The sequence below is a fragment of the Dipodomys ordii genome, unplaced genomic scaffold, assembly GCF_000151885.1.
Source record: "Dipodomys ordii isolate 6190 unplaced genomic scaffold, Dord_2.0 Scaffold33, whole genome shotgun sequence".
NCBI lineage: Eukaryota > Metazoa > Chordata > Mammalia > Rodentia > Heteromyidae > Dipodomys > Dipodomys ordii.
Window position 1 is genome coordinate 7,918,512 of NW_012267249.1, and position 21,297 is coordinate 7,939,808.

Below are 21,297 nucleotides of genomic sequence, written 5' to 3' on the forward strand. Positions count from 1 at the left end.
ATTATCCTGCCCATGCAATTGTAACCCCTCTGTACAGTATGTTCACAAATTAAATTAAATTTAAAAAAATAAAGAAAAAAAAGAGTTGTAGCTGTAGATACTATCTATGATTAGTTGACTTCAAGTACAAGAGATGATCCTTGATATTCTAGGTATAACAAATCCAGTCACTGTGAGTACTTGAAACAAACCTCCAGCAATAGAAATAAGGAAGAAGAGGAAAACAATTATCCATATTCAATCTCCAGAATTGTGAGTTTTAAGTGTGTATGGTTTAAAGCCATCAAAGTGGTGGTAGTTCATTTTAGCAAAACAGGAAGATCATATAGACACAGGCAAATAGTGCAAAGAGAAGACAGGTCAGGGCAGGCAGGCTAGAGGGTAGATAAGTGATCAGAGATTAAGAGGACATTCTAAAATAAAGACAATTAAGAAGAAAAATTGGTAGATAAGGAGGTGGGATCCTGGAGGAAGGTAAGAGAGAAAATAAGAGGACAAGTAGGGGGACAGAGATACCATATCAGGTAGATGCAAAGAAGGGAATGTGGGTAGACAGCCAAGGACAGAAGCAGGTGACAGGAAAACGAAACAGTGAGCAGGAGGTCCCCAGCGCCTGTCCTTGCTAGGATTGCTGCAGCTTCTGGAGATACAGGTGGATCCCACTGATAGACTTCAGTATAATTCTTGTGATGGGGACTGGAGTCCTGGTGGGATCTGGCAGCAGCTCAAAGTGGAGCAGGGTCAGGGCCACAGCCACCTTCAACTCATTCATGACAAATTGCTTCCCAATACAGTTCCTAGGCCAGGTAGAGAAAACAAAATGAGAAGTGCCTCAGGTCCTGTTCTATCCTGGGCAGGGATTGGCCCTGAGAGCCCTAGCCCATGTGAGCAGTCAGGGCCCTCATTCATGGATTCAGATAGAATCTGTCCCTTCCACAATGCGTGCTCTCTCTCTCTCTCTCTCTCTCTCTCTCTCTCACTCTTTCCCTCCCTCTCTCTCTCCCTCCCTCCCTCCATCCTTCCTTTCCTCTCTGTATTTCTGTCTCTGTCTCTCTGTCTCTGTCTCTGTTTCTGTCTCTCTCTCCCCCCCTCTTTCTCTCTCTCCCTCCCTCCTTCCCTTTCTGTCTTTCAGTCTCTGTCTCTGTTTCTGTCTTGTCTGTCGGTCTGTCTGTCTGTCTGTCTGTCTCTGTCTCTATCTCTCTCTCTCTCTCTCTCACACACACACCTTTATCCAAGATCTTGGTTCATACATTTTTTATTACTATTGTAAAGGTGATGTACAGAGGGATTACAGTTACATAAGTAAGGTAATGAGTACATTTTGTATTGAACAGTATCACCTCTTCCCTCATTTTCTCCCAGTTTTTCCACTCTGACCCCCTACCCACAAGTTCATTTTCAACATAGTGTCTAGTGAGTATCACTGCTGTATAGATCATCCTTTGTGGTTTATTATTTTTGACCTTTGACAAAAATGTGCATTCTTCCAGAGCTAGATCAATCCCTACTTTTGATCTCAAAGATGAGATCTCTGTTTGAATAAGTTACAACACTTTAAGGGATAGAAGCTAATAATGATTATTATTTTAAGAGTTATTGTTTAACTCCTCCATTCGCTAATGTGAAAACTACTGGTTTGGGCCATACAAGAAGGTATTGGAGGTATTGCCATCTATAGCCTAAAAAGATCTTTGATTATGAGAAGGAAGCCAAATATCGATGAGTAACTCCTAGAAAACACATTGAGTTGGAGATCTACAAGCTGAAGCCTCCTCTACCTCCCATTTACTGGTCAAACTCCACACATAACCCACAGTCCATCAGCATATATAGGTAGATTTTGAATTTTAATCCAGAAATGTCTTTGCTTGCCATCTTCAGTCCTTCTGGATTTCACTGGTCTCTCTGGCCCCCACCATCCCCTGTGACCCTCAAGGCCCTCTATTAGATAGGATATTGTACAGATGCTTCCATACTGACTGCACCTTACTTTCGTAGTCCCACTTCTCACCTCAGATCATGATGAGGCTGCTGTTATCACCACTCCCTGCAAATCCTAAGGGCCAAGGGCTAATGACCAGCTGGCTCTCACTTCTTTGCCAACAGTCCTTTTCTTTCCAGATATTCAAGGGAAATTCTTTATTGAAGGACCCTCCACAGTCCAAAGCCTGAGACAATATCAGGAACATGGAATATTCCACAAACAGCTCAGTGAGTGACTGACAGGGTGAAGGAAGGAGAAAGGATGATGTCTGTCTCAAGTGTAGGTATCTGATTCTGCACAAAACCTCTCCCTTCTTGTTGATGATCAGAAGCATTATTACATATCTCTGTTTCCCATATCTTAGCACAAGACTTGTCAAAGAAAACAAAACTTTTAAATCATTGTATTAGAATCTGGGTGCCAGTGACTCATGCCTGTGGTCCTAGCTACTCAAGAGGCTGAGCTCTGCGGATTGTAGTTCAAAGCCAGCCTGAATATGAGACCTATCTCCAATTAACTGCCAAACATCTAAAAGTGGAGGTATAGCTCAAGTGGTAGACTGACAGCCTTGAGTGATAAAGCCTAAGGTGCAATACCCAGGCCCTGAGTAAAAGACCCAACATTGTACCCCCCCCAAAAAAAAGAGCAACACCCCCTCTCCTCCTCCTCCCCCCCCCGCCTTAAAAACTCACCGTATTGGAATGCATAGAAAGTATAAGGTCTGCCCCGGGCTCTGCAGGCCCTGGCTTCCACACTTCCAGCCTAAGTCTCTGCCCTAGGTAACTGGCAGACCTGGAAGCAGTTACCTCCCCCTCCTCCAAGATCACATCCTGAGCAGCCTCCTCATGTCTCCCATGGGACTGAGGGAGGGTCCCAGGCTTTGAAGTCACAACCCCATTCAGTGTGGCCACACCTTCCCTCATCTGACAGCACCTTCTCCCTGCCCCTTCCCTATTTAAACCAAGGTGGGACATCAACCCACCCTTTCAGTCTATGCATCTCCACCATGCATGGTGGGGCAGCAGTTTGGTAATAAAACTTTTCTTCTTGCCTGAATACCCCATTGTGTTCTCTTCATCAGCTACCTAATTAAACCTACCTATTTAATTTACCTTACAGAAAGTAAATATTAGGTATGTCTAAGCATTTGCCTAACTTTACTGTACCTAGTACAAGCAACATTATTTACAGCCAATATCTAGAAGGAAATACTTCGTTCTAGGATAATCCAAATACTGGAAATCAAATTGATGGATGAACAGTTTGCTTTAAAGCCTATTTGCAGAAAGATGGTTCTGCCCTGGGAGAATTCACATCATCATGATTCTAACAGTCCTGTTTCCTACTAATACTACAAGGTTTATGGCAATTCACACTCCACAGGGGACTCCTTGAGCCTTTGTGGATTATTACCGAAGACTGTTTACAATTGTTTGGAGGGTTTTTTTGTTTTTGTTTTGGTTGGTTGTGGGGCTTGAACTCTGGGCCTGGGCATAGTCTCCACGCTCTTCAGCTCAAGGCGAGCACTCTACCGCTTGAGCCACAGCACCACTTCCAGTTTTCTAGTGGTTTTTATTAGAGATAAGAGTCTCACGGATTTTCTGCCTGGGCTGGCTTTGAACCCCAATCCTCACTCAGATCTCAGCCTCCAGAGGAACTAGGATTACAGGCGTGAGCCACCGGTACCCGGCTACAATTGTTTGTTTATAGCTGCTTTACTGGGTTTCAACTGGATGTGTTAGGGACCTTTCAGTGTAATCTTTCAGGTAAAAATAGTGAGGTCTTCCTTAGAGGCAGTATACTGTCCTTGTTTTCATACTTTTTGAAGTTGATTAGTGATCATTAGCAAATTGAAACAAATTAGCAGTGTAATTTCAAAATATACAGGTATTGTTTCATCTATACAATTTGGACAAAGTATAAGGGGAATAGGAAGTTTAACATAGAGTCTAAAACTGAATTAGGAGATACTACAAATGAAGTGCTGTATACTGCTGTAAACCTTTCTTTGAGATGAAGTAGGGAGAGACCAGGTCTAGATGATGCCACAACATCCTGGCACCTAGCTGGGTGATGGGGGCTTTCTACCCAGTTTCAAAGGTCTAAAAGTGAGATAAGCCATCCTTTGAGTTGTAGATGACTAGCTCAGTTGCTAGAGCAAGGGAGGCTCTGTTTAGAGGATGTGCAAATGTATCATGTTGTTTAGACCCAAAGAGGATATGTAAACACCCTTGGAAGGCCTGCTCCTGATGCCTTTGTTTATGTTGGGGCTTTGTCACCACCCAAACATGTGGTTTTTGTCTTTAAAAGCTTGGTGTAGGCTCTGTATGGGGCTGCAAGTCTTTGTGACAAGAATCCACCTACAGACTCCAGATTTCTAATAGACTCCCAATTCGACTTCTCAAAATGTGGCTTTGTTTTCTTGTGACTGAGATTTTACCTTACAACAGAGGGGCTACCTACAACCTCTCAGATATCTGACTGGAAAATTTATATGCCAGACAGACATCAAGTAAACAAACCCAAACAGCCAACCACTTTCTGCAATGGTTGTGGGACTAGAGAATAAGCAGAAAAGTGGTGAGCTGGGTTGAAAATGTGTAGAAAGAGAACAGTACACCATTGAAGCATTGTGGCACCTAAAAGCACATGCCTGAGATTCAATTTCCATAAAAAAAGGATCTAATTTCTACCATCCCACTCCTAAAGTGAAAGGAAACATAAGAACGCTATCAACACTAGCATTTGGGAGGCCATTGGGGAGGGCAGTAGGTCAACCTTTCTTGGATATGTTCAGAAATACCACTTCTTTTCAGGGACAGACATACCCCCAAGAGGCTTCTTCCCCACAAACAACAACAAGCAGCCACATGCCTGACTTTACCACAAAACAATGTAGAGAATGCCTAACGTTGGGAATGTGCCTAGACTACTCTTTTCCACTACTCCAAGGCCTGAGTTGGAGCTAGCAGCTCCGCCGAGTTTTGTCGGTATCCAAGATGGAGATCACCGGTGCTGGGGGTGGGAGGGGTGGCCTTCCCTCCTCTGCTCCCTGAGAAGGAGTGAGGATGTCGGGCTTCTACTCACGCCGAGTCTTGGATCCTGGGTCGTCTCTGATCTGCAAACTGCAGGATGAAGCTGTCTGCTCCTTGTCGGTTCTTGCTGGTGTTGAGTAGAATCCGCTCGCCCGCTGCGTCTGGCTCCTTCGTCCCGGACTCTCTGTGTGAGCGCTCAGGTATCGCCCGGCTGCGGTCTCCACCGCGACCCTGTCGCCGCCGGCTGCTGGCTGGTGCTCAGATGTGTATTCTTGCCTTGGCTTTCTCTCACTTGTCTAACTCTCTGTCCTGTGATGGCACACTTGGTGTGTTTCTCTGGCTTAGGACTGTTCACTGGAACTCTAAAACTGCTTTCTATGCGAGAGCTTGTTCAGATTCCAGCTTCTCCTCCGCCATCTTGTCGCCTCCCTCTCCACTACTCCATTAACAACAAAAGAGGCCTCACCTTGATCCTCCGGAGAAGGGCAGGAAGGAGTGGCTGTGTCTGGTAGAACCAGGTGCAAACCGCAAAGGATCAAACACCTGTAAGGAAGCACAAGGGCCAGGAAGGAATGAGATCAAGTTTCTTTGCAATGCATGAGGGGCGTAACACTACAGGTGGGAGTCAGAAGAGGTGGTGGTCCTCAGAGATCTTCCCCTCCTACTTTGCAGTGTCTTCATACCTCTGGGTTTGGCCACACCTTCGGGTTATGGTGAAGGGCATAAAAGCTGAGAAAGAGCATGACACCTGTGGGGCAGGTAAGGAGACAAAGAGAAGACTTGTTATGCCCAAGATCTGTGTGTTTTTTGTCTTTCAACAAGATGGAGCTATGCATGCATAAAACTATTGGCTTCATTGATCATCATTTGAGCAGTTGAGAACATATATTAATTCATTTAGCACTCACAATCACCTTCCCAGAAAGGCATTCGTATCTTCTTCTTTTAGATAAGGCATCAAAGGCTCAGAGGTACTGAATGAAACCTATTGTCACAAAACTAGAGTGTTACGAGGCAGAGACAAAGCCCAGTAGCAGATGAGGCAGTAGTGTCTTTCTATCGTAATAGGACTCTCAGATCTGGCCATTAGCTTCTCTGTGCCATCAAGCCAAGACTTATTATAGTCAACACTACATCTAATTTATAACACCTTCATTTACCTCCACTTGAGAAAAGAAAAGAACCAGATCTCCCTAGTATCCCAACCTCAGATCCTGACAATTAGGTCATCATTATGTCAACTGATAGTTTCTTTTGCATATATCACAATGGATATATATATAGATAGATAGATAGATATCCTCTGTCCAATATAAAGAATGTGTTTCTTCTTTTTTATTATTATTAAAATGTATACAGTGAAGAGAGAAGTGGTCTGTGTGTGTTGTGATGTTTTGGTCAGAAATAAAAGCTTAGAGCATTAGAATCTGAAATACCATATAATTCAATCAAGGGAGCTACAATCACAAGATCAAAGACTCCAATGTTGATTGTTAACAGTGGAGAATTAAAGAACCTTGTGATTTTATTCCAATAAATAACAGAATTGAAGGCCATCTTACAAATGATTTATGCCAATGTTCTGAAATGAAAATTTCCTTAGATTTTAAAGGGGAACTAATAAGTATTGAAGTTTCTCTAACCAAGTTCCCCTATTTCATACATGTGATACTAACTACAAAGTAAGTACTGATTTACTGACAAGGAAAGTAGGACTGAAGGAGATTCAGAACTGAAGTACACATGGGCTTTCCATCCTCTCTTGTCTTTGCTGAGTGCCTAAAAACCTCCGTTATTATCCATAGGAAGGGCATAGGAGAGTGAGTCAAGGAAGTTAGTACCTTTGGGTAGGGAACGTCCATCAGGGAAGGTGACAGGTTTGCTCAGCGTTCTGCCCACAGCTGGTACTGGTGGATAGAGTCTCAGGGCTTCCTTAATGCACATAGTAGTATAGGGCATCTGGTCCAAGTGGTTCCTAGAACAAAGCTCACCCTGAAGGACAGACACAGCCTGGGAATCACAGTGGTTCCCTCTACCAGACAGGTAGTATGTTCCTACCTCTTATGTAGTAGTCACTTACCAAGTGATGGAGGCTCCATCTCCAAGGAGGCTCTCTACCTCTTCCCTGCACCTCTGCTGATGCTGTGGGTTTGTAGCCAGAGCATACAAGATCCAGGAGAAGCCACTGGCTGTGGTGTCATGTCCCTCAAACATAAAAGTGTCCACCTCAGCACACAGGTCTTCATCAGACAAGCTGCTCCCGTTCTCCAGCTGTAAGAGATTATAGTAAAAAAAAACACACACACACACAGGTTTTACCTCACTCTGCACTTCTGGGCAAAGCCTTAGACTTCTGCCACACAAACCTACTTTGGCAAACAGGCGGATATCCAAGAAATCCAAGTGCCTCTTCTTCTTGATCTTCTCCAGCTCCCCCTCATCCTGTAACTGAGCCTTCCTCATCTTGATCACTCAATCTATTCCAGGACAGTGGTTAATAAATTTGCCAAACACTATAGCAAACCCCAGAAACCCTGTGTACTTCTTGCCCCATTCTGGGTGCCCTATGAGCAATCAAGGTACGAGGGGATAAGGTTTGGAGTATGGCACCTTTTGATTCAGGTCAGGAATTCCCTCCGAAGCACAGGCAACATAGGCCAAGTTTGAGCTTACTGGAATGGGTCTCATGCAACATCACCAATTTCATAGCAACATCTGCAACATCTTAGCTCCCAACATTTGCACTAATGAAGTACCCAGCATGAATGAGTATGTCCCAGATCCTTAAGGGCATCAGAGTAGTTGCCTCTGGAAATGAGATCATGGCTAGCTCATTTTGCCTGTGACTGGTACAGAAAGGAGACAGAATGCACAGAGAGAACCTGTGTGCTCATGGGCAATCTGGCCAGCACGATTGGCCCAGCGGCCATCAAAGTTCAGACTGTATATGATGTCATTGTGATGAAAGATACTTCTCAGACGGGAAAATGACAGGTTTTTCAGATCTTCAATGGCCTGAATGTAGGACTGGGAATTCCTGGAGGATAGAAGGCAAACAGGTAGACAGATGAGGGAAAGCCTTGACATAGAGTGAATTCTGGGTGGAAACTCTCTTTATGGTAAAGTACACAAATCACTGAGACACCTATCAGTTTTATCTGGTTCTTTAGAAGATGGCATAAGCAGTCAGATTTATGCCTATATCAGTGGTCTGTAGCTGAGCAGAATTTGGTCTTGTCTGGAATTACAGCTTAGCTTAAGTCTGGGATCAAAAATCTCATCTTTTTTGGGGTATCCAAACTGATTCATTTCAGGTGAATCCCCACCAGTTAGTAGTTTTAGGGGTGTCACTGACCCATCCAACTGGACGCTACCCTGGTAGCTAAAGGCGCACTTCATGAGGGTGTCCAGGGTCATCAATGAGATGTGTTGGAAGATCTCCAGAGGGGACTCTTGGCTGCTGAGCTTCTCCCATTTGTCCTGTGGTGGGTGAGGGACATTGACCCATTCATTTCCTCCACGTGGCCAATGCTATAAAAAGATCAGCTTGCTTCTGTTTCTCTACATATTCTAATAGGATGTCTTTACTTTATAAAGTAGACATATCCCAATGAATTTTGGCCCTAAAGCAAGTATTAGTAAAGGGATGCAGATTTCCTCACAAACTTGTTTCATAAAATTAAGCATGATTTTTCATAGTAGTCATTAGTTTGAATTTGGGGAAATTGGGAAAATTGTCTTTGTTAAGTCAGAAAATATCATTTTAGAACAAAAAGCAGTCCATATGTTTTGCTGAGGGCTCAGTGAGGATACAAGGGCAAGAAGCATCCATTTGAAGGGGGAAAACATTTGAATTGTTTTCAAAGTCATATAAAGCTGGCAGAGCCAGACTGTAACTACTAAGGAAGCCATATGGTCCCATATGGCAAACTTTGAGCAAGCTTGTGCTGCTAAAAAGAAATAAACAAAAGTAATCCTGTTGGATAGTGATGGCATTGCACATTGAGAATGTAGACTAGAATTGATGTGAGTACTCACATCAATGCAGAAGGCCTAGAACCTGGGGCTTATTGAGTGACATCTTTGGAATTCTCTCCTGATAGTGATGCTACCATGGACTTGGCCAGCAAGGGACATGCAGTCCTGATGTCTGGCAGGATTGACTACACCCCTTGAACACGCTGATACAGACTTGGGCATATGTCAACTATGATGCTCTCTGCCTTGGACAATGTGGAAACAGTGTTATTAAGATCCATTCTAAGCTGGGCACCGGTGGCTCATGCCTGTAATCCTAGCTACACAGGTAGCTGAGATCTGAGGATCACGGTTCAAAGCCAGCCCGGGCAGGAAAGTCCGTGAGACTTTTATGTCCAATAAACCACTAGAAAACCAGAAGTAGTGCTGTGGCTTAAGCGATAGAATGCTTGCCTTGAGCTAAAGAGCGCAGGGACAGCGCCCAAGCCCAGAGTTCAAGCCCCATGACCGACCAAAAAAAAAAAGATCCATTCTAATCATTTTCTGTCCTTTCTGTCCTGTTACCTTTGAGGATTGTGGCATCACCTTAGTGGCCTAAAAGTCTTATTCCATAATGGCTTCTGTGTTAAGGAATCAAATCTGTCTGAGGGCTGTGATTGGGTATTTGGACATGAGAGAGCTAGACAGACTCACCAGCATCACCTGGACAGAATTCACCTTGATTCCCACGTAGGGCTTCAGGATGTCATAGTGGAAAGCTGGGGTCAACATCCGCCGGTGCTCAAACCATGTCTGCCCATTCAGCAGGAGCAAACCATTGCCTGGGCCAGAAATGGTTGGTACATGAATGTGTCAGTGGTGGAATCAGAAAGAAAATTGGGGAGATAAAGGGGGTAGGGATTCTGGGAAAAGATAATAGCTAAGAGAATTTCTTGGACTCATGAAAGAGTTTGCATTTTCAAGAATGTGAATTCCCTGCTGGGCTCATACAATTGAGAGCTGTCAAACTTGAAAGTGGTCAAACTTGTCAAGAAGAGACCTAAAGCAATGTCAGGTTAAGACTGGAGATAACTCAGGACATATGGAGGTTAGAGCCTAATCATGTAAATATGGTGACAAGGTGCAGGTCTGATTAGATGAAGAGAAACAAGACCACATTTAGGGATGTGTTTTGACAGCAGTAGCTCATCAATTCTTGCTCTCTACGAGGCTGAAAAATATATCTTGCCAAGGGGATTGATCACACTTAGATGTATGTACCAAGCCAGGGAGCTAGGACTCTGTAGCTGGAAAGAGATTTTGGGTCTGAAAAAAAAAAGAGAAAAACTTAAAAGGAAACTGGCATATACAATATAAGGCAGCTTGTAAGCAGCTGTATTTCTACAGTTGGTAGTGGCCCAGCCAACCCATTACAAGGACAACTAACAATTTGAGGTTTCAATCCCAAATCAATGTAGATGGGTGCTTTTCTTACAGATGTGGACACTTTACAAAACAAAGCACCTCAATAAGAAGGAAGGGAAAAAGGAAGGAAGGAAAGATGAAAGGAAGGGAGGGAGGTAGTAAAGGAGAAAGAAAAAGGAGAGATGGAGAAAAGGAGGGAAGGATGGAAGGAATGAGGGAGGGGAAGAGAGGGAGGAAAGAAAGGAAGGAAGGAAGGAAAGAAGGAAGGAAGGAAGGAAGGAAGGAAGGAAGGAAGGAAGGAAGGAAGGAAGGAAGGGAGGTCGAGAAGAAAATCAATTCAGGCCCACATAGAACTTAAGATATTTAGTTCTCAGTAAATATTATTGGCTCTAGGTTAGTTTGTGGGCTGGGAAAGAGATAGGAATGAGAAGTTTACATATTTCCACATATGGATATTTTAATTGTACCTTTCTTCTGAAATTTTGAGATTGTAGAGCATGCAGTCACAAGAGAAGAGCTACTGCCTCTGGGATAGGGTTCACTCTCACCTGATCTCCCCAAAATCACCTTCATGTAGTCAGGATCATAGATCAAAAGAAAGGCATCACTTCCCCATAGCCAGCGAGGACAGGCACTAGGGAATTTCTCTACCCTTTTCATCAGTTGCTGCAACTCCTGGCCCTTTTGGAACTGTCACCAAAGGAAAATAAAACCAATACCTTTTTTAAAAGTCTCATTCTTGAAGTATAAGAATGGCTAAACAACAAGGGAGATCCAATGTTGGATCTATCCACAGAAATTAGAGACTCACATGGTTAATGAAGACCTGGATTATAATCCAGAGTTTTGCTATATCCACAGAACTATAAACTAAGGTTTTTTCCACTGTTGGACCATTTACATATCCTTGCTTAGAAATGTTCTTAGAATCTTTCCTGTAGCACTGGACCAAGCATTGCTTGATCAGTATTCAGAGCTGGACTCAATGGTGCATTAAAAAAAATTTTTTTGGGGGGGGGTCCGGTCGTGGGGCCTGAACTCTGGGCCTGGGTGCTGTCCCTCAGCTCTTTAGCTCAAGGCTAGCGCTCTACCACTTGAGCCACAGTGCCACTTCCTTTTTTTTTCTTTTTGCTTATGTGGTGCTGGGGAATCGAACCCAGGGCCTCGTGCATGCAAGGCAAGCGCTCTACCACTGAGCCACCTTCCCAGCCTGCATAAAAAAATTTTTAACAGACCTAATTACATTAAAGCTATGGATAAATTGTATACTTTCCAAATTTATGTGTTCAGGATGTGATATTATTTGGATATAAGTTTTTATAGGTAAATAAGGCATTAAGGTAGCCCTAGATTTAATATGATACTGCCCTTATGAAAAGAAACATTTTGGACACAGTGAGACGTGCGTGGAGCTTATATAGGAAGATGTTCAATTTCAACCTAAGGAGGCACATAGACAGCAGATACTGCTTTCATAATTCATGGAAGTAACCAACCCTGTCAACACTGTGACCTAGGAATTCCAATCTCCACGCTGTGAGACTGCATTTTCGTTGCTTTTGAGACTTAGTCTGTGACATTTTGGTGTGGCAGCCAGCACAAACTGGTACAGTTATGTAACTCTTCAGGAAATGTTGTGCTCAAGGAGTGGTTATGAGTTTAGCCTGTTTTACTGAAGAACGAGGAATGTCCAAGGACATGGCCATGACCACGGGATTAGATGAAACTCATCCTTGCTGAGTCCTCCCCTGGGTTCTCAGAGCTTCCTGGTATGTGATCTCAACATTTCACTCTGATATTCTAATACTTTACCTCATGCTGGCAAACTAATCTTGAAACCTGTCATTTCTGGGTCATTTCTTAGAGTGCAGCATTCAACAGACCTTGCAGATATCCTACCTTTTTCCCCCCAAAGTAATAAGTAATACTAGGATGAAATTAATAAATACTTATGGGGAGACTGAATGAGTAACTCTTCAGCAAAACTCTTCCTGAAGGAACAGACACGATCTTGAGCAAGAGCAAGAAGTGAAAAGATAAAAAAAAAAAAACTGTGGCATAGCCAGGGTGTACAGGGTCACAACTAGGGACTATGAACTGTGGATCACTGAATCCTTTCTCATGCACATCAACACATTCCTCCACCTAGCAAATAGTTACTGTGCATCAGACCCTTTTCTAGAAGCAGGTAATACATCCATGAAACAACAAAAACCATTCTGTTCTCCCTCAGTTCAGGGTTACAGGGTGGCCAGGCCATTCTTGCCCTTCCTGCATTGACATATAACCATGATTCTGGAGGACCTATTGGTGTGATGTGATGATTCTTGTTCTGAAGATCAGGATCAGACTGTAACCCTATGGCCTCCTAATCATGTTTGGCTGGGATTTGAAGGGGGCTTTTAGGATTCACCTGTTAGGATAATAGAAATCTGAACTAAGAGTGAACTAGGCCGAAGTGTGAGAAGGTCATTGAGAGTAGAAAAGGTCAATACAAAGTAGAAGCTCAGACAGATTCACTCATGACTATTTACTGAACACTCACTTTGTGTGAATTCCCTCTGGGGAGCTAGGGATTAATCAGTGAACAAGCAGAACTTTCATTGTCATCAAGCTGATGTTCTAGTAGGAATAAGCTTGCGTTGGGCATGGGACGGTCAATCATCTGAACTGAGAATAGTTCTGATATAATTCCTTGAAAAGGTTACTCTGTTTCCCCATCTCCTTCATCACGAAGCTTCCCTTATCCTTAGATTCAGTACAGAGACTGACCAAGGAATGGAGCCTGTAATCTCTCAGCCAGCTACATTTTTTTTTGTCCCCTAGGATCCTCTCGTGCTGTGCCTGAAGGAATCTAGGGACCCTGCAGCACTGTAGAATTCCTTCTTTCTGATTGCTTTGTGGCCAAGACAATCTGCTGCCTGCGTACTACCAATGGTTCAACCTAATTACATGTGGCATTCTTGTTCCTAATTTACCCAATGGTAGAGGTTTTGAATAGCTGAAAAATCTCAGTATTATAAGAGCTAATGGGCTGCAATTGATATTAGCCAACAAAGTTAAGAAGTAATTTAGCACCATGAATAATAGTGTTTATGAAAATAGAAATTATATATATATACTGATTCTAGAGACTAATGGTCATCAGTGGAATGAAAACATCATGAATACTTTAGTGGTTCTTTTTTTTTGGTCAGTTGTGGGGCTTGAACTATGGGCTTGGGTGCTGTCCCTATGCTCTTCAGCTCAAGGTGAGTACTCTACCGCTTGAGCCACAGAGCCACTTCCAGTTTTCTAGTGGTTTATTGGAGATAAGAGACTCACGGACTTTCCTGCCTGAGCTGGCTTTGAACCTCGATCCTCAGATCTCTCCTGAGTAGCTAGGATTACAGGCGTGAGCCACCGGCGCCCGGCTTTAGTGGTTCTTTATGCCAACTGCTATCTCAGAATAAAACCTTCAGCTGGGTGCTGGTAGCTCATGCCTGTAATCCTAGCTCCTCAGGACATTGAGATCAGAGGATCAAGTTTTGAAGCCAACCTGAACATAAAAGTCCATGCAATTCTTATCTAGCCATCAAAAAGCTGGAAGTATAGTTGTGGCTCATGTGGTTGAGTGAAAATAGTTAAGCAAGTTTAAGTTCCAGTGCCAGAAGAATTAAAAAAGGAAAGAATAGAAAAGAAAAGATCTCCACTTAACTAGTGCTAGTGACACCAAATAAAAGCCACAAGGTCTTGAAATCAACAAGTAATCTGGAAGTTATCATTGTAACTATTTTCATGACCAAACTTTGGTTCTTGGGCTTCGGTTATTTCTGCATAGCCAGTTTAGGGAGGTGTTCAGCCTAAGAGGTAAGACTGATTTTCCTCAGAGGCCTCATTCATGCTTGTCCTAAAGCCACCAAGGTGGCTTTATCCTACAGGAATGAGGATTAGCTCAGTAAGACAACACTTCACTGGCATGCATGAAGTCCTGGGTTTGATACCTAGAATTCCCCCAAATGAACAAAAAAATAAATGCCAAAAACATTAAAAGTTCAAAAGAAGTTTTGACCTATAGACTTCTTCATCAGGTAGTAGAGCTGGTAGAGCTATAGCTCTAACCCTTCCTCCTCACCGGTTCTTACCTCATTCTTGTGCCCAAAGAACCAGTGGGAGGGTGGACTTGGGAACTGCTGGAAGGCTTTGAGCAGCCACTGCCTTTGCAGATAGAATTGAAGTGCCTTGAACAGCAGCAGAAGCAGGCTGAGCAGCGAGGCCACTTGGAGGAGCCCAAAGAGGCTGCCCAGGAGCCTGGTGTGGCTCAGTGCAGAGTCACTCATGGTGCACAAGCTTCTGGATCACTGCTGCTCCTCACTGTGACTGATCCTTCTCAATTCCCCTAAAAGCTGGAATGATTGCCCCACCTACCTGTAGGAGGGAGAAGGGTGTGTACAGAGGCTGGCCTTAGATTCTAGAGTTGAATTTTCACTTGGAAAAGCTAAATACTAAATGAAAACCCTTCACCAGCTGACACTCTCTTTTCTTCGTGTTCCCCACAAGTATTTCACAAACACTTTACTATGTGCCACACAGGATATTAAGTTGTGAATCAGAACAACCAACACACATGAATCTCAGCCCCACAGGATTAATAGTCTAGTTTTCCAAGAGTTCAACAATGTGTGGGCGATACTATTACTATGAGCTCAGTGACAAGAAATTAAGTGTTGTGAAGTAAATGGGAAAAGAAAGGTCAAGGGATAAGAACAATTGAGAGCTCAAGGTAAGATTAGAAGCCTTTCATGTTAGGTTGTTAGCTTTTGACGCAGCAGCCTGTTAGTTGTTCTGTGGGTCTTCTCATCTCTACTCTCTAGTTACAGCCTGCTTGAAAATTTAGCATATTACATGCATTGGATGCCTGGCATATATGCAAATTTCATAACACTTTAAAACTTTCATGTGTTTCCTCAGGGATGCATCAATTCATATACTGTAAAGAACTTCCAATAGAACACCTGTCCAGGAATAGCACCTCTACCCAGGATCCTATATCAACTCCTGCCTCATGTCTTTAGGACCAACAAACTTGTATCTGAAGCAGGTTAGTTATAGAAAAGTATGTAGAAACTAACCCCCCGTCCTGTCTCTCTCCTAGTATCTCCCATGGCGACTCCTCCTTGGGGGTAATTAGTGGTCAGTTTTAGTTAGGACTTTACCCTAGGGGATGGAAAAACTACAAGTCAGTTCAAACCAACCTTAAGCACTTGCACAGTTTAACACTTTGAGTCCTGAACCTGGCCTTTGCACAACAATTCCTACTTCAGGCTTTATATATATATATATATATATATATATATATATATATATATATATATATATATATTGTTTTTCATACGTATGGGTTGGCAACCTTGTACATAAGCAGATTCCCTTCCAAAAAGGACACAAGCCATGTGTCCTCATTTTCCACTATGAGTTATCATTATTATGAGCTCTTTTCATATCCCCTAAATCTTAGAAGACTGAACAGTTTCATCGTGTTCTTGCTCTCAAGCCACCTAGTTTGGACTCTCATTTCTCTTACAAGTATAGTCTTTCTCTTTCTCTCTGTCTCTGCCTCTCTCTTAACATCCTTGCTTTGCCATGTTACTTTTGTTTATGTGCCTTTATTCAGTTCTTTGTTAGACAAATATTCTTACCTCAAAATCTTGTAGGTTTTAGCAGAAAACTAAATCAGTGCAATCAAGTATGACAATGCTATACTAGAGGAATGAAATGTCCATCTTAGTAGCAGAATATTTACAACAAAAATTTTTAAAGGGTGTATGAAAAGGTAATGAAGAGTTAAGTAAGTGGAGGGTTAAGTAGGAGGAGGTGGATGAAGATTGTACATATGGAGCCAATGATGAAAATACGTTCCTCTATACATTTATAGTCCTTGCTTTTTCCATGATTATTGCTCCCAAGAAAAAGTTCAATGCTCCCACTTTGGAAAGTAAAACACGGAAGATACTCCAGAAAAAATTCTAGAAAGTCAGTTCTTGTGGGGGTTGGAGTTTCTTCTGCTCCACTTCCTCTAATACCCTACTCCTTGTTTACTTCATGGCCTGTGGTCCGTTCGTTACACATCATGTGTTCAGAGGTCCTTTGTTTCCTTCCCCAATCCTGAGTTATATTCAAAACCAGGCAAAAATGAGCTAATGTCTTATTCATGATTTCATGCTTTGCTTGCTTGCTTCTTTCTCTCTCCCTTCCTTCCTTCCTTTCTTCCTTTCTTTCTTTCTTTCTTCCTTCCTTCCTTCCTTCCTTCCTTCCTTTCTTTCTTTCTTTCTTTCTTTCTTTCTTTCTTTCTTTCTTTCCTTCTTTCCTTCTTTCCTTCTTTCCTTCCTTCTTTCTTTCTTTCTTTCTTTCTTTCTTTCTTTCTTTCTTTCTTTCTTTCTTTCTTTCTTTCTTTCTTTCTTTCTTTCTTTCTGCCAGTCCTGGGGCTTGAACAGCGCCTGGGCACTGTCCCTGAGCTTCTTTTGCTCAAAGCTAGCACTCTACCACTAAGCCACATTCCCAGCCCTCTTCCATTTTTTTTTTTAAACTTACTCTCAGGTCTTTATTTTCACTGGGACTCAGTACACTGAGAGTTTTTGTAAAAGCTACTGATTTAATATAAATCATTCTTGTTAAACTTATGCAAAATTAGAACTAAGAGATAATAAAAGGATTTTCTCAAACTTGCCTATTTGAAATAATTACTTTTTTGTTGTTGTTGTTGTTGTTGTGCTGGTCCTAAGGCTTGAACTCAGTGTCTGCACATTGCCACTCAGCTCTACCACTTCAGCCACAGCTCCACTTCTGGCTTTTTTGGTCGTTAATTGGAGAATAAGAGTCTATTGGGATTTCCTGCCTGGGCTGGCTTCAAACCACAATCCTCAGAACTCAGCCTCCTGAGTAGCTAGCATTATAGGCCAGAACCACTAATACCTGGTGAAAGTAGTGTTTTAAGGAATTTATTTAAGAAATCTTTTATGTTAACATGCAACTCATCCTTTACATGTCACGTATATGTGTACAAGTTTCTGCACCAAACTAGATCTCTAATGTCTCTTTTTAAGACTGTAGCAATACTTAGCAGAACACCTGTCCAACCACAGCACTAGCACAAATGGGCCTACTTCAACTTCTCCAGGTCTCTGATACCAATGAAATTGGTGTTATCTCAAAGCACAGTCTGACATTCATTTTGTTAGCAGTTGTATTAATAAGAATTTCAACAGGCAACAGGTACAAAGACAAAATTTTAAATGTACAATAATAGCATAAGAGAAACAGTTTGCATGGTAGCTTTGGGCCAGGAGTTTGGCTTAGAGCTACCAAATGGGTAAGTCAAGTGACTAGAGGGAATGAAGTGAGATCTGTTAGGGTCCTCAAACTCAATCTCTTATTCCATACTGACTTTTTGGGTATAGTTGGGCTCATAATTGATTAATTTTAGTGAGCACTGTGTGTTCAGGTTAATGATTAATCTACTGCTTTCTCTCCCCCTAATTCTATGAAACAGTTTATTTGGTTTTGTTTTTTTTTTAAATATCACACAATAGCTAAATTGTGGAAATACCCCAGATGCTCTACAGTAGATGAGTGGATCCGAATTTTGTATAGCCACTAGAAAGAATAATATTGTACAATTGCAGGGAATTTTGTATAGCCACTAGAAAGAATAATATTGTACAATTGCAGGGAAATGGGTAGACCTAGGACAAATCAAGTTAGGTGAGGTAATCCAAGCTCAGTGAGACAAATGGTGCATGTTTTCTCTCATATGCAAAAGTTAAGTCTAAAATATACCAGGATGTAATAAATGTAGGCATTCACACACAAAAGGAGACAAAAGGAGGATACTCTTAGGAGAGAAACACAAAGGTGCAATGCCTATGTGCATCTGATCATACAAAATAATACTTACTGAAATGAACTCCAGGAAATGGAAGCAAGAGGTTTTCTCTTTTTTACTGTTTTTCTTTTCTTTTCTGTCTTGTTTGTTCATTTATATGTCTTTGGAAGTGTAAAGGGAGCACAAAAATGGAGGGACAAAGGGTAAAAAAATGCAGCAATGTACTCACTGGACACTATGTTGAAAATAAACTTTAGAACTTGTGGGTAGGGATAAGAGGGAAAAACTGGGAGAGAGCAAGGGAAGGGGTGACATTGTCCAAAAAGAAATGTACTCTTTACCGCCCTGTATATCACCTTAGAGAAACTGCAATTTTTTTTTCAATGTAAATGGTAAAGGTAAAACGAGGTTGGCTGCTTGCCCAGGATCACCCAGAATTCTAACCTAGGAAGTTTGGTGCTAGGCCGTTAGTTATTAACCGTTAATGTGGATAAGGTGAGGATTAGGTTGAGCACCTGAACCACAGAGAAGCCCATAACTTTACACGGAGCATTGCATATCTGATATGTTTCAACCAGTGTTTCCAAGGGGCTGGAAGACATAATAGCACATTTACTCCATATATCAGCACAAACACAAGCCTCGCTATCCAGGGAAGCTTCTGGGAGAAAGTGGGTGGCTAACTACGTTGCCCAGGATCACCAAATCCAAGCAGGCCCTCTCATAGCACCATTTTTATTTCTGTTCAGCCTCTACTATTGTCAGTGGCTATTACCCTTACTTGTCTACTTGTAGATTTCCCCCTCTTTTTTCATCAAACAAATGGGCAGAATTATGTCTTTCTAATTGCCCTGAAGTATCTAGAACATGTATCTGCACATGTAGGTCCTTAAGAAAACCTGATGAATAATAAATACATTGTGCTGGGTGGGGTAGAGGAGATCTAGGTGGCTTTTCTATTGCACAATAAGCTGGAGCTACTTTCTTTATTAAGAAGGAAGCTTGTGTTAAGAAGGAAGCTCTCCCTGACTGAAATGACAGGAGGATTGATGGCAGGTGCCAGATGGAGACAGAGTGGCCCCTTGGTATTGTTGAGCTAAGCTAGGTGTGGAAAGACGGTGGCTTGGACTTAAAGCGGTGACTTTGGCAATGGAGTGACCACTGTGCTAGAACTGTTTAGGGAATGGAGGATACAGGGGATGGAAGGGAGACTCCTGAGCCTGCTTGCACAGCATCTTCCCTTCTTTCCTGCTTGGTGACACTGGGCTCCTGAGTGGTCCTGTTCTTCTGTCACTATTTCCAATCCAGCACAAAGGGAGCCTAGAAAGAAGGGTGTTCTAGTCCCACCACTTCCCTTATACATGCCTACTCTGGCTTAGGTATATGCTAGCTTCTGAACATCTATGAGCCTAACTATGTCAGAGCTGAGTTCACCCTTTGGAGGCGGGGGGACCGGGGAGAGGGCCCAGGAAAGGACAAATGACTTGGAACACAAGGTGAAGAGGAAGTGAAAGTGTGTGTCCCAAACTAAGAACATAGACAAGTCCCCACGTTATTGTTCCAGAGACTTCCCTGGGATTCCTCTTTCTTCCCTTTCCCCACTTCTCCTGCAGACTCTAAGGACTCAAATGGGTGTGACATTTCTTCCAGAGGATGGGAGAGCTAGTTCCTCCCTCCTGGCTCTTCCCTTTCCAGTTTTGTTGCTGAAAGGTTGTTTGTGACATAACGTAGTAAACGAGTTCAGCAAAATACCACCAGTTGGTACCATTAGTCAAACATATGCTACAAGGGAAGCACATACAAAGGCAAGGTTACCTTGGAAAATTTCGTAAAAATAAGAGATTTATTCAGATTGGCTCGCTGTTTCTACCTACACAAAAGTCAGGAAAGAAAAGTTTACAACAAGGATTGAAATCAAGACTATGCATCCATGACTTGGAAGCTTCCATTTTGTCCATGGAGAAACCCTTATGACCTACCACTGCAAGGCTGAGATTTCTGAAAACTGACCTCAGAGTCTCATCTTTCCAGCTAAACCTCCCCCTTTCATGGCTATCACAAGATGTATTGTACTACTTAGTTTTTTTTTTAACTTGACAGTATGAAAGGCACAGAATATCAAGAAGAGTGAATACCTTGTCATGACTTTGCATTATTTCAGGAGAAAGGTTAATGTATTTTCAATACTATGAAGAATAGTTGCCAAAATTTATTTTAAATGAATTATGATTTTGAAGGTTAAAAATAACCTCAGGGTAGTTTCGTGATATAAAAGATCTTTATTTGCAGATTAAGTATGTCTAAGGGGATGTGAATGAATGCTAAGATAACAGGGTTGAATGTCAAATTTAGTTTTCAAGTTCAACAGAATTGTGCTGAATTGTTATTCAATTGCCTACTAGTCCAGTTCTGCTCTAAAAAGCTATTATAGTTGTGGATAGTATCTATTATTAGTTGATTTCAAGTACAGGAAATAGGGAGGGCTGAATCTAATCATAGAGAGATTTTGAGGAAAAAAAGCTCTAGAATTAGGAAGATGGAAAATCAAAGATGAGATTCTCCCTGAAAGCTGTTTTTAAAAAATCTTGCTTTTAGTTAGAGAAATCCATTGTAGAGAGATAACCTTCAAAACTATGAAATTATAAATATGTGTTGTTTTAAACTGTGAAAGTATGGTAGTATATTATATCAAAACAAAAACATCATATTGGCACAGGCAAAAAGTCCAAAGAAAAAAAAGATAGGTAGAAGGGTAAGCAGGATAGAAGGCAGTCAGGTGATCAGACATTAATAAGAATATTCAAAGACATAGGCAGGTGGGAGACAGGTAGGTAGAGAAGCAAGTAGGAGAGAAAAGAACAGACAGACGAGATGAAGATATACCAGAGCAATCAGGTGTAATGAAGGGGGACAGGAGCAGAGGACTGGAAGACAAGATAGAATCAGTCCTTATTCTCACTAAGATTATTGGGACTTCCCAAGGTAGGTAGCACTCATTTGGGGTAAAGGTCCTGGCTACTAAAGCTCATTCATGG

General features: G+C 42.1%; 2 protein-coding genes across 4 annotated transcripts in view; both read right to left on the bottom strand.

Moving 5' to 3' along the window:
* LOC105986129 (cytochrome P450 4A6-like) overlaps window positions 1-14,748 on the bottom strand; it is a 34,987-nt gene extending 20,239 nt beyond the window's left edge. Inside the window, exons 1-4 of one of the 2 annotated variants that reach the window (XM_013016892.1) lie at window positions 14,526-14,748; window positions 10,950-11,091; window positions 10,258-10,302; window positions 9,691-9,818 (exon numbers count right to left, since the gene is read on the bottom strand). In XM_013016892.1, coding sequence (XP_012872346.1) covers window positions 9,691-9,818; window positions 10,258-10,302; window positions 10,950-11,091; window positions 14,526-14,720 — 510 coding nt within the window. In that variant the 5' untranslated portion in view covers window positions 14,721-14,748. The remainder of the gene's footprint in view (window positions 1-9,690; window positions 9,819-10,257; window positions 10,303-10,949; window positions 11,092-14,525) is intronic. The other variant, XM_013016893.1, reaches the window with a different exon arrangement.
* On the bottom strand, window positions 87-7,982 carry LOC105986130 (cytochrome P450 4A11-like). Of its 2 annotated transcripts, XM_013016895.1 has the most exons (7): window positions 7,902-7,982; window positions 7,390-7,496; window positions 7,100-7,290; window positions 6,861-6,994; window positions 5,703-5,767; window positions 5,486-5,562; window positions 87-797 (listed from the first exon to the last, which is right to left on the bottom strand). In XM_013016895.1, the coding sequence occupies exons 2-7, from the start codon at window positions 7,480-7,482 to the stop codon at window positions 623-625; spliced, it is 735 nt and encodes a 244-aa protein (XP_012872349.1). In that variant the 5' UTR covers window positions 7,483-7,496; window positions 7,902-7,982; the 3' UTR covers window positions 87-622. The 2 variants fall into 2 exon arrangements, with proteins under 2 accessions (XP_012872349.1, XP_012872348.1); XM_013016894.1 differs by lacking the exon at window positions 7,902-7,982 and having other exon boundaries at window positions 7,390-7,839.
* Window positions 14,749-21,297: the final 6,549 nt, after the last annotated feature.

Bases quoted from the DNA above. Each gene is read 5' to 3' on its own strand.
- LOC105986130 (XM_013016895.1), bottom strand. From the start codon at position 7,482: ATGAGGAAGGCTCAGTTACAGGATGAGGGGGAGCTGGAGAAGATCAAG. The intron at 6,995-7,099 runs GTAAGTGACTAC...GCTTTGTTCTAG, and splicing joins GATGGAGCCTCCATCACTTG to GAACCACTTGGACCAGATGC. The intron at 798-5,485 runs GTGAGGCCTCTT...TACCTGGCCTAG, and splicing joins CCCTTCTCCGGAGGATCAAG to GAACTGTATTGGGAAGCAAT.